General features: G+C 43.1%; 1 protein-coding gene across 1 annotated transcript in view; it reads left to right on the top strand.

The window, feature by feature from the left end:
• The window catches only part of ANKMY1 (ankyrin repeat and MYND domain containing 1), a 661439-nt gene that overhangs the window by 217461 nt on the left and 429991 nt on the right, over positions 1-13987 (top strand). The window contains exons 8-9 of the mRNA XM_086943729.1: positions 4567-5039; positions 10910-11081. Of these exons, the coding sequence (XP_086799855.1) occupies positions 4567-5039; positions 10910-11081 (645 nt within the window). The remainder of the gene's footprint in view (positions 1-4566; positions 5040-10909; positions 11082-13987) is intronic.

Consider the following 13987-nt stretch of genomic DNA (forward strand, 5'->3'; position numbering starts at 1 on the left):
ACGCTCCGAGTGAGCACTGAGCCTGAGGGAGCTGGGGGCCTCTAGGGCAAAGCCTCCCAGCTAGGATATTGTGCGGATTTGTAGAGGACAACCACGGTCCCGGCGGAGCTCGGGAATTAGGCGGCCATTTCCTACGGCGCCTGGCCACGCCCCCAGGCTAGTGGCCCTCCTGAAGACATCTTTTTGAAATAACACCGCTTGCCTGGTTGCTCCGAGCTTGCTCCTGCTTTCCTGTAAAGGGGAAGCTCCACAGACCTTGCTGGTCTGAACAGAAGCCGATCTTCCCTTCCTGCGTGAATTGCCTGTGCCAAGGCTTGTTAGGTCCAATCCGGATACCGACACCGCTAACAGCTAGATCCTTCGTTAGACAGTCCGTATCCAGCTCCTGGTTGTCGTCGACGCCTCCTGGTCCACGTGGCCGCAGAGACAAGCGTCACCTCATCACCTGATTGCATCTCGACATCGCCTGGTTCCTTCCTGGTCACTGGCTAGTGACCCAGACTCTGTCCCCCCTGCTTTCAGGTTCTTCACTGCTCCGATCCACCCTTGGATCCATCCGGACATCTTCCTCCTGGTCGCTTGCAGCACTTTCTTGCAGCTCTCCATAGGATTGATTGATGAAACCCGACACGAAAGAACACCTATGCACCCGGCTTCCCTGGGTGAGGTAACTCGAGTACTCCGGTGCTCCCGTGGGTAACAACTATCCAAGTGTCCTAGTTTAACTGGCTTTTCCCGTAGTCAACCTGGAAGTGTCCGAAATCTACTACTTTGTAACTTTTATGTTCCCATTGAAAGTCTATGGTAACCCGCGTGTGTGTTTAGACACTGCACACGCCTCCTGTGGGACTCCTACTTCCTAACCTTTGGTTGTTCAGCATAGCCCCAGCGATTTCCTAGGCCCTAGACCTACTCACCTTTCCTGAAGTGGCTCTTATACCACTTACTTAGTATATGGTTCGTGAGGCACCTAGGGCAGAATTGTATTTGTGCAACTAATAGTATGCTTATTGAGTAACTTGTGCTGTATCTCGAACTCTAACCTCATAAAGAGTGCAGAGGGGTTGTGTTAGTAATAAATACATATATATTTGATATATACCTTGTGTGGTGTCCTTTCATTTGGTATTCAAGGGATTATTGTTGGTGAAACAATTGGCTTCACATGCTCTCTGAAGTATTAGCCTAAGACTGCTTTGTCCATGCTACCACTAGGATAGCTGGTCTATTAGGTTGACTTTACAACCATCACCATAAGGGTTGTTTGGACTGATACAGGGTGCCCACTAGCATAGTGGACATCACATATCAGGTCAACTTCTCACAAGGGTCAACAGCTTGAAGTGGCTTCTCTTCGGGATTGGAAGCTAGTGTAGCTTCTTGAGATGGGGCGTTATGTGGGTCTGTTTGGAGAGGTCGAGGGTGAATCTTGCTGCTGAGTTTTGAATTGTCTGTAATCTCTTTAGGGGACATATGGTGATCCCTACGCAGAGTGTATTCCAGTATTCCAGCCTGCTGGTTACAAGGTCCTATGTGACGATCTTTCTGGTATTCATTGGGATCCACATGAAGTTCTTGTGGCGCATGCGTAGGTTGTGTAAGCAGGCGGATGAGACAGTGTTTACGTATTTCTTCATAGATAGCTTGCTGTCCAAGATGATGCCAAGGTTGCAGTTATGGTCTGTCAGGGCGGGGGCGCCGAGTTCTGTAGGCCATCATGCATCATTCCATGACAAGGTGTTGTTTCGAAAGATGAGTACTTCCGTCTTGTCCTTGTTGAGCTTGAGAGAGATGTCTTCATCCAGTCGATGACGTTCACCATACATCTGTGGAAGTTTGTTCTGGCAGTGGAGAGGTCTCCTACAATGAGAGGATCATCTGGTTGTTGTCGGCGTAGGAGATGATATTGAGTCCATGCGATCCAATGTTGCTGGCCAGGGGCGTCATGTATGTGTTGAAGAGGGTGGGACGATCCTTGGGGAACCCTGCAGATGATCTTATTGGGTTTTGAGGTGAATGGTGGGAGACAGATTCTCTAGGTTCTTTTTGTGAGGTAAGAGGCGATCCATTTGAGGGTGTCTCCCTGGATTCCGAGGTGATGGAGTCTGTTGATTAAGATGTGGTGGGAGACTGTATTGAAGGTGGTGACCGGTCCAGGCCGGTGAGGGCTGCCATTTCGCTGTGGTCCAGGAGGGCCCTGATGTCTCTGGTGGCTGCAATCAGGGCAATTTCGGTAATTTGGCTGGCTCAGAATCTAGTTTGAGAGGATTCCAGAAGGTTGTTGTTTTTCCAGGTGTTCATTCAGTTGCTAGTTGATTGATTTCTTTAGAACCTTCCCAGAAAAGGGAAGCAGGGAGATGGGTCATTCGTTCTTCAGTACTGCTTGGTCGGCGGATTGTTATTTTCGGGAGGGGTCTCACTTCCATGTGTTTCCAGTCCTCAGGGAAGGAGGTGATGGAGGTGTTCAGGACTTTCCTGAGCTTGTTACCCATCATCTTGCTCCTGAGGTTGTAGACATGGGGGGGGGGGGCAGTGGTCTGTGGGTGCTTCAGAGTGCAAAGAGCTCAGGATGGAGATGGTGGCTTGAGTGGTGAGAAAGTCCCAGTGGGTAAACAGGTGTTTGGGGTTTGTGTTCATGGTCATAAGCAGGTCTATGCTGTCAGCGGCCTGGGGTTCGATGTTTTCATAGATGGCTGAGATCTTGTCGTGGAAGAAGTCTGCCGGGGTGTCACATAATTCTTGGGAGGGGGTGATGTGGTTCTCGGCAGTTGTGGGGTTGGAGAACTCATTCACGATGGCAAAGATCTCCTTGCTGTGGTTTGCGCTGGCTTCTATTCGATCTGCTAGGGTGTTCCTTTTTGTTACTTTCAGGAGGCGGTGGTACTGGTTGAGTTCTGTCTTGAAGGCGGTATGGTCTCCTGTCTCTTTCCTAGTGTGCCACTTCCTTTCTAGTTGGTGGGAGTTGCGTTTGTTAGATTACAGTTCACAGTGAACCAGCTGTCTCTTCTGGCAGGCCTTTTGGATTTGGCTGGCTACACAGGGGTGCTTGTGCTGGAGCATTCTTAGATCCACTGGGGAAAATTCTTCACTGCCTGTCCTGGGTTGGATGTTGTGTCAGGCAGGTGGGAGCTGAGAGCGCCATTCCAGTGGTCTTCTGATATCTTTTTTCATGTCTGCATGCGGAGCTAGGGGGCGTGGTGCAAGCGTTGGTAGGTCCTGAGATTGTGAAGAAGATGCTGTAGTGGGCAGTCCAGGTGAGATGTAAGATATTGCTGTACGTGAATCTGTTGTTGGATGTGAAGATGGGGTCAAGCTTGTGTCCTTTGATGTAGGTGGGGTTGGTGACAATTTACTTGAGGCTGATGTTGCTCATACATACTTTCCTGGAGGTCGGTTGTGTTGGTGCTGCTGAGGTCGTAGAGGTGGAAGTTAAGATCTCCTAGGAAGATGTAGTTCTCTGAGTCTATAGCGATCGGGACAATAAGGTGAGGGATGGCTTACCAGAAATAGGGGCATAGTCCTGGTGGTCTGTAGGAGAGGGTGCCTCTGATGGTACTTTTTCCCTCTGTGTGAAGTTGAGGTGCTCAATTATCGGGGTTGAGTTGTCTGAGGAGGTTGTACAGCAAATGGTCACAATTCCACCTCCGTGCTTGTTGGTTCGGTCATGGTGTGTTATCTTGTAGCTTTCAGGGGTGGTGATGGCTACACTGTTTTGCAGTGAATTAACAACATTCTGCAATCTGCTTATGTGTATGTGCAAAGTTGTGATTTAAATAGCTTCTGTCCTTTGCTACAGTTTAAATCTTTGGGTCCTTTTCTATTACTTCTTCCAGTCATTCCCTGGCGCAAAAGATAATTAATACAGGGTGAGGTTTCTTTTCATTTATGAACCCATGTGCTGCAGCACACTGCCATCACCTTCAGATTACAAACAAACACTTCAAAATGATGAAACAACATACAAGGCCATAAACCATTGAAGCTTAACTGATAGAAAATAAACACTTGCCTGAAAAAATAAATTGCCATGAGAAGCTTGCTCTACCCTTCATTCAAGGATTCATTAAGAGCTATGAATAAAAAACTTATTTGATCATTCCTCTTAGGAATGGGCACTGCGCAACTGTCAAACCACTAGTCCATCCAACTTATTGAGTCTCGGGTGGACCATCAGCTTTCACTTGGCAGTGCCCCAGTTGGCTCTTTCAAAGGAAAGCTTCCCCCAATGTCCTGACTAATTAGCGGCTTTGGAGGAAGGGTATTTCACCGCCTGCCCTATTTAGGGTGGCAGTGTGATGTCCTTTTTTTCTCTCTGGCGCCACCAGGTAAAACAGGTGCTTGGATATTCCTTGTGGTATTTAAATACCAAACTCCTGATCCTTTTAAACACCAGTTGCATTTAAATCACAATTAACATTACATCTGGACCTTTGAGGAAAAAGTGGTGTGCAAGTATACTGTATATTAACTGTTGTTTGGAACATGATTGGATTGATTACATTGCATCTACAAATGGCAAATTTACTCTTTTGTAGCAATTTATATGTTATCCAATATTTTATGTAGATTGAAGAATTTGAAGATCCTCCACCTAAAGCCGCTAAAGGCTCTTCAAAAGGTAAAAAAGAACGAAGTAAAGAAAAGGAACATCAGCTTCCAAGGAGCAGTTCCTGTTTTGACATTGAACCCGAAGAGGAAGCCATATGTGTGACTCCTGGCTCTCCTGCAACTGCAGTTACCAAAATGTTGCCTAGTACACCTAAATCTAAAAAGAAAGGTATATCTCAAAAAAATTTAAAGGTAATAAATAGAGATGCAGTGAAAGCATCAGATGTTAATGAGGAGTCCGCGGACAGTCTTGGGACACCTTTGTTTGAATCAAATTGCAGCATTTTTGACTTTGACATTGAGATTTCTGAAGACATTTTACAGTGGAGTGCTGACATATTGAGCCATAATGTGTCACTTGAAGACAGAACATTGAATGAAGGAAGCATGGAGGAAGGCACAGTGAGGAAGATGGCACAATCCAAATCAGAGTAAGTGATTTTGGGCTCATTTCAATGCTTGTCTACTAATGGCAGGTCATCGGTTTTGGTCTCTCTTGTCCTTGTTCCACTTTGCTGAAACATAGTATGTCTTTTATACCTAGTCTCCAGGTCACTATGTGAAATATAAATCTGTTTTATCCAGGCATCGTTTAGTACTGTTATGGGTGTCATTTCCAGATATTTTGTTGGACTATATTAATCTCTGTGGAGACTTTCCACCTATGTGTTTTTCTGATCATTGTAGATAAGACACTTTTTTGTACGACCATATCTGTGCAGGTGTCATTTTGTTTTCCGTGTCCTAATGAGTCTGATTGCACACTATTTCTTTATTTTAAAATGTCCAATTCTGCATACAGCTGATATTTTTTCTTTTTATTATGTCTGTAAAAATAAAAATATATACACACACAATAAAACAGTACATAAAAGTCAGGGGATGCAACTGCCTGAGTACTTGGGACCCACAATCACCTTTCTAAAATTCCAACTGAGGATAGTAATAATTACTTATATCTAAAGCTGAATTAGTCTTAGTACATGGGACAACTATACCATATTTAATGATGTCATGCTCTCAGCTCAGTAGGCGCAGAAAAGTTAGACCAGTAAATTAATCTGTGATAAAAAAAATGAAATTAAATAATGTTGCTATCCATTTTCTGATTTATTTTTTCTTACACAAATTTTAATAGCTATATAATACACACATACATATTCAATACAAGAATATAAAAAGTAATTGAATACATATATCTATAATTCAAGACAATATCACTCACACACACACACACATCCACATGGATGTAATGACTTTACAGCGCATGCTGTTCCACGTGTGATTTTATGACTCTGCCTTTACCATACAGGTGCCTTTATCACGGATGGTAAGTATAATTAAGGTAATTAAAGTAAGTAAACCCCATGTGTGTATATCTATATATATGGATTTTCTGGCATTGACTATATCCCAATTAAGATTAGAAGAGGAAACAGAGAAGCAGCTTTGAGAAGAGCGGAATCAAACTGGATTATTACAATAGGGACTGAGATCCCATGGGGACTCAATGCTGACGCTGAACTTTATACATATCTATGATGTCTTTTGACAGCGATGTATCGTACTTGAGGCCTGCAATTTCTCAGTGCCAGGACCTACACTTGTGACAATATCTGTACTAGACTCTTGACAATTGTCATCAGTGAGTGACCAGGCCAAGATTAAGATGAATTTATATTGGGGCGGTGCAATTTGAGAATAAGAATCTTCGTACTGTAATATTCACGTATGTTTAGAAAGTAGGCTTGCATGTTAACATCTATATAAAAGGAGGAATTGGACTCTGCACTTTACATCTTATCACCTTTTAGAGAGGCTGTGATCAGGTTGGATTTATATTACAATTTTGCAATTCTGAGGACTAGCACTTTAGTATTTAAAGATCTGGGGATATATAGGGCAATAACCCTGCATTCTGATATAGAGATTAGCACTCTGCACTTCATGATTTATTAACTTTTCATCGCACTTTGCAGTGGGGTCATATATTCAGGGTCAGGTATATTAATCAAAAATAATGATGGTCAGGGGCTTAGTACTTTACTATGATTTTTGAGCCAGATTTCTACAGCTGACCCTAACAATCGTGTATATTCTTATTCTATACTTCTTAATGTGTATTTTTGTAGAGAGGCACATGGCACTTTAACATGTTTGATTGCTACAGTTTGCATTATTTGCACATTAGGTGTTCAGTCTAGGTTACACTACAGAGAGCTGAGTCTGATCGGTACAACATTCAGTAAGCTTCTTCATTATCACACAATTTCTGTGTCTGCACCGGGATTTTGAGAGTTTGAACCAGGTTATGTTGCACTGGGGACGTGTCGAAATCCTTGATGGGCTATTTCGTTTGTCTGTTGTAAGCATTTCATTCACTTATACTCATGATTTCCCCATGGGTGAGATTACACATCTTTGATCTTTTTACCTCTTGATCTTGTTGATTCATGATTCTTCACTTCTACGGCTTTCATTTCACTTGTTGCCATACGTAAGCACATTCAACGGGTTGTAGTATTTCGCCTCTACTGTACGTTGTTTTAAAAAATAATGAGAATATTATTACCTTTGTTCATTCTAGTTTTGATGGTCTATTCGTATTTTTACAGTGGCCCCTGAAGAAGGGATGCATTAAATCCCGAAATGCATTGGACTTACTTTCCGAAGAGGATCAGACAACTATGTTGTTTTGTCAATCATATTATCATGTATAAAAATTGACGTTTGTTTTCGTGTATTCTTTTAATGATTTTGTTATAGTAAAATTTGACAACAGATGAAGAAAAGCCAAATAAAGGCTTTATTGATGATTGTGTAAAACACAATTTATTTGTTAAGAAATTTCATTGAAATTTGTTTATTAGTACTACATTTTTGTTTCCGGTCCAGGGAGGGCGTGGCTTGGCAGTTCGGGCTGGACTGTTCCCATGAGGCACAGGTTCAGACTGATTTGCATATGACCATGTCTGAACTGGGGTGGCAGAGTGGGCTAAAAAACAGTGATCGATTAAACCCAGATCTGTTGACTGGGTGTGAGTGTTTGATTGGTTCAGATGCTCCGTCCATCACCACCCCCTTTTGTACCGAGAGGTGGTCATAGTTCACTAAAAAAAACAAAGGTTACAATGACGTTACAGTTAGCAAATAGAATAAAAAAAACATTCAAAATTCACTGAAAAAACACAGGTTACAAAGATGTTATAGTTAGGCTGACCTTTCACTCGTACAAGATCCTCCACACAGAAACCCACTCTCTGCAGGGATTTCCAGCTCACCTTTTGTTCCACTTTGTGATATCTGCTCTTCACTGGGTGACCACGTGAAAAGCGCCAACATCTTAAGGACTGAAAAAGCTCAAGAGAGTTCTCGCACGTAGCACAACATGATACGTATTCAAAACTAAACCTCTACAGTTATGGCATAAAACAAGAACAACTTTCAGCTTCTGCCTTCTATTCTAATAGTCTTCCTCTGGTCAAGAAACGTTTTATCACAATATGTTTATTTCAAACAATTAAGAAACTGTAGGGCTGTACTATTGCATTTTAAAACCATGAACTGAAAGTATATTCCCTTGCACAACATTGTTACCCAATGTTCTAAAATATATAGGAGCAGATTTACAAGCCTCTTGCGCCACTTTTGCGTCATTTTTAACATGGGAAAAGTGCCGCAAAAGTGGCGCAAGGGGCTTGTAAATATGCCCCATGTTGGACCTGGGGTCTCCAGACCACATAGGGTAGCTTGGCACAGAATAGGTAAGGACTAATCCAAAGGCAAAAGTGTTAAGCTTGCGTCACACCCTGCAGTAACTCAGCGTCCATCCATTCAAAAACTATGCTACACCAGTTTTAGGAAAATACGGTTCACTTTTATAAAAGAATTCTGTATACTCTCCCTTATTTAATCTGTCAATTTTGTCACTTATTCATATCAAATATTCCAGCATCAGTCTCTTTGCATCAATAAAAAGAAATCTTAACATTACATTGCATTTGATGTTACACTTTCTCCTTCAGAATGAATGATCCCGGCAATTCTCACTTAGTACTAGAGTTCCCTGGAAGTCACCTTGTAATGATTACCATACCCTCTAGCCTCCCCCTTTTCAGTGGAACAAGTGGATGCCTCTTCCCAGCAATGCAATATTCTCACACGTTCCTTTCAATAGGATTGGTACAGGCAATTATACACTTGAAATCAGATTCAGTTACCCCCTTGTGGGACAAAACCAGTATCATACACGGCTAGTACTCTGGAACTTGAGCAGATAACCCACGATGCCCTGACTTCTGTTCCGTGGGTTCCAAGGTCAAACAGTCGTTATAAGCTTAGCCAGTCTCTTGCCTCTGAAGTATGGTTCCTGTTATTACTTATGAACCCCTGGCTCCTGTTCGTAACCTCACCACGTTTGTGTCCCGCCAGAGCCCCAATTCCCAGCTTACTTGTAGCCTGAAGTATTGTTCCTTGTTCTCTTACTGCCACAGGGAGTCTCCGTTCTCACCGACAGACTTCCTGACAGAAGCGAGCCGCCCCTGTTGTCAAATTGGCGCGTCAGCTGAGGCTGGGGATCTCCCTCGGATCGCCAGTCGATGTTTCATTGTTAAACGGCATCTCCTCGACGAAGCCAAGCCCCCCCCTCACTGGTCCTGCGCAGAAGGGAAGTCACTTCAGATCGGCGCTGCCTCCACTGAGAGTGCGCCGGAAAGGGGTCACTGCGGTGCGTCACCGCCTACTCCGGGAGAGAGGCCTTCCCTCCACTTGACTTGCGCAGCTTTAGGAGCGCTACCCTCGGCAACGCCCCCACCACAAGATTCTCCTCAGCCAGGCATCTGCTGGATGGCCAATCTCCCCTTACGCTAGGCGGAAGCCACAGATCCTCAAAGGAGAATGCCCCGGCCCACTGTCACAGGCAACATTTACTCCACAGCGGGGCCCCTACGGAGGTGTTCCCAGGGCTCAGCGACAGGATGACCTCCCAGCGCTCCCCGGCACCAGTGATCCTGGGTAAGTGAACGGGGTTACCACTTAATAGAAACCCTATCAGTCAAGTTGATGCTGGATAGAGAGGGCGGGGAATCATCTCAGCCCCTACTCCTCAGATGCAACCAGACAGTGTCCCCAGGCCACACTCACCACTACAGCTCCCCCTTTGTGTAGTGACACCTGAGCCAGTCTCTGGAGAAGCTTATCTAAGCGGGGCCAGATCTATAGGTAGGGGAGGGGAAAACAGCCGCCGGACAGCAACTCCTAAGAGAAGTCAATCCCCCCCCTCAGCCACTATCTCAGCTGGGTCAGTTCAGCAGATAGGGAGGCAGATTCACCACACTGGCAGCGGTCCTTTTAGAACCATCAACCCAGGCAGGATCACCCTTTCCTATTCACAGCAGACTGCACTCCAGTCAGCTCTCTGAGAATGCTTCTCTAAAATGGCCGACCTGGTTCTGAACTTTTTATAGGCTGACCTCAGGCTACCAGAACCAGCTGAAAGGTTCTAGGGTATCCCTATGCTACCCTATGGGTCCCTTTCCTGAAGTAACCGTTATGGCAGTTACTGGCCACCATTTTGGGTAACTAGCTTGCCCTCCGGAAAGGAAGGATTTCTAGGACTATGAGGAACCATGGGGTCAAGGAGTACCTAATCCCCAGGTCTACACCTCAAAATTCCAGTGGACATCAAAAATGAAAGGATTGAGGGTCAAAAAGGGGACACAAAATAAATAAATAAATAAATAGGAGGGACCGCCCAAAGGGCGGACAGGTCTAACACCCCATAGTCCAGAAGTATCTTGAAAGTAGCAGAAGCTGGGACTGGAGGTTAAAAGTTGAAGATAGAATACTGTAATTGAGCAAAGCTCAGGGAGACTCCCTATCACACAACATGCAGTAAGAAATCTGAGGTATGGTGGTTCGACAGGGAAAGGGAACTCTGAGGTCTCTGCTGTGATTGGCTGAACTTTGGATGTTATAAAAAAAAGGTTGAAAGGTTACTTGAGTGAGTTTTCTGCTCTATGGATGTCTATGGTGATGTTTTAATACTGCTATTTTTACTGTTACCATGGTACGTCCACCATGACGACGGGTAAGATTCAAGCATGTGAATCTATCAAATATATCAATACTTGAGAACCACAGTGTACAGGTAAGTAACTTGTTTTTATACAAAAGAAGACAGTTCCGTTTGAGTAAACCAGGCTTTTCTACTACTGTATATATGGCTTGAAATATTAAATACGGTTTTATACTGTGCCATTGTTGTGCGTTATTTGTAATCTCTTTTCCTGTTTGAGTTTAGGTACAGGCAGAAATGGGCTACAATTGAATTGCTTCTACGCCGAGGTGCAGACCCAAACGTTTCCAGTATTCCCATGCACGCTTTGTTCTATGCTGTTAAATCAGCAGATGTCTACGCAGTGCAAGTACTTCTTGAAAAAGGTGCACGGACTGACATCCGGCTTCCAACAGAAGTAAGAAAGATGGCAAATATAATTGTGATAGAATCAGCATTTCACGATGATTCGCTGTATAAGAAATGTTTAAAATCATGGGCATTGATGATGCTAAAGAAGGATTGAGCTCTGCATCTCACCTTCAGTTTATTGGTATAGTCAGGAATCAGATGAAGTATCAGCATCAGAAAGAAAAGTACAAAAAATGTCTTCCCACATATGGCCTTTCATGTGGGAGAATGTTGTGCCTCTGTCCCACCACAGGTTCACTAGGTATATTGCTTTGATATATTGTGTATTTGTGCCCGATATTCTGCTGTGGCATATATATATATATATATTCACTGAATAAAACATAGGTTTAATACATGTTATAGTTAGCTTGACATTTCACTCATACAAAACCTTTGAAATTCTCCCGTTATAGTTAGTTCAGCTAAATATAACTTGCGTGCCCACAATGCACTGCTGATGACGTCACATATAACATCACTCATGACATGGTCAGTGACATCACTTATGACATCACTCAAAGTTATTCGCTCTTTGATAGAAAGCAGTAGCTAAATAATAAAGAATTAATCCAACAGTGTGTAAGCACAGTATGTAGCAACAGCCTCCAAGAGGAAGTCATTGTTCTCATCTGAAAACATTTCAGCCATCCAATTAAATAGTGGGAATGAACATACATGTTCCTCAACAACCGGAGCCTCTATCACCATCGGAGGAAAACCCGGGTCATCTTCAATGTAACTGCATGCCAAGAAGTCATGCGCTGCTGCAAAAATATTCCAAAGTCCCATTATTCCATGTATTGCTGCTAAGGCCATAATCCCACCGCCAGAACAGAGCAATTCATGAGCAACTAAGGGGCTCATCAGCGGATCATAATCCGAGTTGGGAGACACCGTACTGCAGAGACACAAATCCAGGGCCCAGTCGAAATCGCAGCTCAGGCAATAGAAGACAGGTTTAACGCATGTGAAAAAGGAAAATCGAAACGATAATCCATAAACTGCACTCAATGTAGCCAGAGGCAGAGCTCCGTAATAACTAAGCTTTCGGTTGCCGACCAGCAACAACAGGGACATATTCTCGTCTGCTGCAAGATGTGCATCCATATTTAAGTAAACAAATTAATACAAGCACACCAGCAACTAATGTGAGCATTAAGGAGAATCCACCAAAGATGCTGGAAAAAATCTAATGAAACAACACCGACAAGACACCAAAAATACTTTCTACAGAAGTCACAAGGCCACTGCTTCTAACTTTAAAAAAGTAAGGTAACCCCGTAGTCAAGGACACATTAAAGATAGTCTAAATTAACTCCCCAAAATTCAAGAGCACGTCTGTATTTAATAAATCATGCACTTCTGTGCGGGTGTTTGCTACATGAAGGACAAATGTTTCTGTAGCAGATATAACAGCGACCTCTTTTTGAGACAATAGCGCTCTTATACGACTCATTTGGTTGACTCTGCTTTCAAGGTCGAAATCGACAGCCAGATAAAAACATCCAGCTTCCCATGCAGAGGAGTTAACACAACTTTTTTTTAATCAAACCACACGCTCAGTTACCGTAATCATGTAAGCGATACCTGCTAACATTGCACAACAATCTCCATTATTTCAAAGTAAATAACTGCTGTTTCCAGTAAACTGAACGTTGTTATTATAGCAGGTGTTGGACTACCTTTCCAAACTCAGTCCAAATTAGGCGCATCTTGTTTACAAGAGCCATGCAATTGTATGTGACTACAAATTAAGGAGTGATCTGCTGCTATTGTGCAATCCTCGCCATTCAGATAGACTTCTTTTCCCTCCCTCAAGCACCTATATGTAAATGGTAATAACCAAGCTTCATGGACATAAGCGCTGCCTAAACATCCATATCTGCCTATAGCATTCTATTTCATGCAAACCTCAAACTTAAACAGGTTAAAAAATAACGTTATGATACTGTGGATAAGCCACACACCTGAATTGGATCTCCAATGAGTGACCACTTCTAACCATTCTCATAGCGCCCCCTATGCTCTGATTTGACAGTGAGAGAGTGATTGCACCATAGTTTATACTGCTAATCATTCTCAGCATACGCTACGAATACTCTGACGTTACGCGTCGCATCAAAGCTTCCGTGTGACGTCATGTACGGCGCCCCGTACGCGAAACACACAAATGTTTTTAATTGTTTAAAAACATATATTCATGTATTTAATGAACATACTAACAAAAGACTTAATCTAGGATAATTATGAAATCATTTTTTTTAACTTTAAAAAATCCTATATTCTATATTGTATGAGTGGAGCTGCGTGGCCCTCCGCCTGCTGCCCTAGACTCCACCACGCCCATACCCGGTTCATAAGCACACGTGATCATCACCACAAAACCATTAGCACGCATATCGCTTTACCACACATGCTTTTACAACTAGTATGCATTTACCATGCATAATAAACGCATAATCTTAATAATGTTTTTTTGTTGACGAACACGCTTTGTAATGGCTGTGGCTTACATCCTTCAAATTAGTTTCTAGATATACGTGTGACCAAGTCTGATAAGATCGGAGGCCAAGGACAAACACTGTGGTGTCTATGGCCCGAAATCTCATCGATCACAGAGAAAATATGCGCAGGGTAAAATGAAACTAACAGATATAATAAAAATAATGGAGGAAAACTAATAAAATGGCGGTTGAACGTAGTATGTAATCAACGTTTGGCGCCTCGACACTACATTTCAAATAAATATACATACAATATGTTTATTAATATATTATAAAAGTACAGCACCGGATGACACACACGACCCGGGAAAAGAAAGCAGCAAATTTAATACCTAAAATCAGGAGAGGTTTGCTTGGCGAACATGAAGAAGTAGAAAAAAAGTACACTTGCAAACAAGGCTGCGCA

Source organism: Lissotriton vulgaris, chromosome 11 (assembly GCF_964263255.1).
Source record: "Lissotriton vulgaris chromosome 11, aLisVul1.2, whole genome shotgun sequence".
In the NCBI taxonomy this organism is placed as follows: domain Eukaryota; kingdom Metazoa; phylum Chordata; class Amphibia; order Caudata; family Salamandridae; genus Lissotriton; species Lissotriton vulgaris.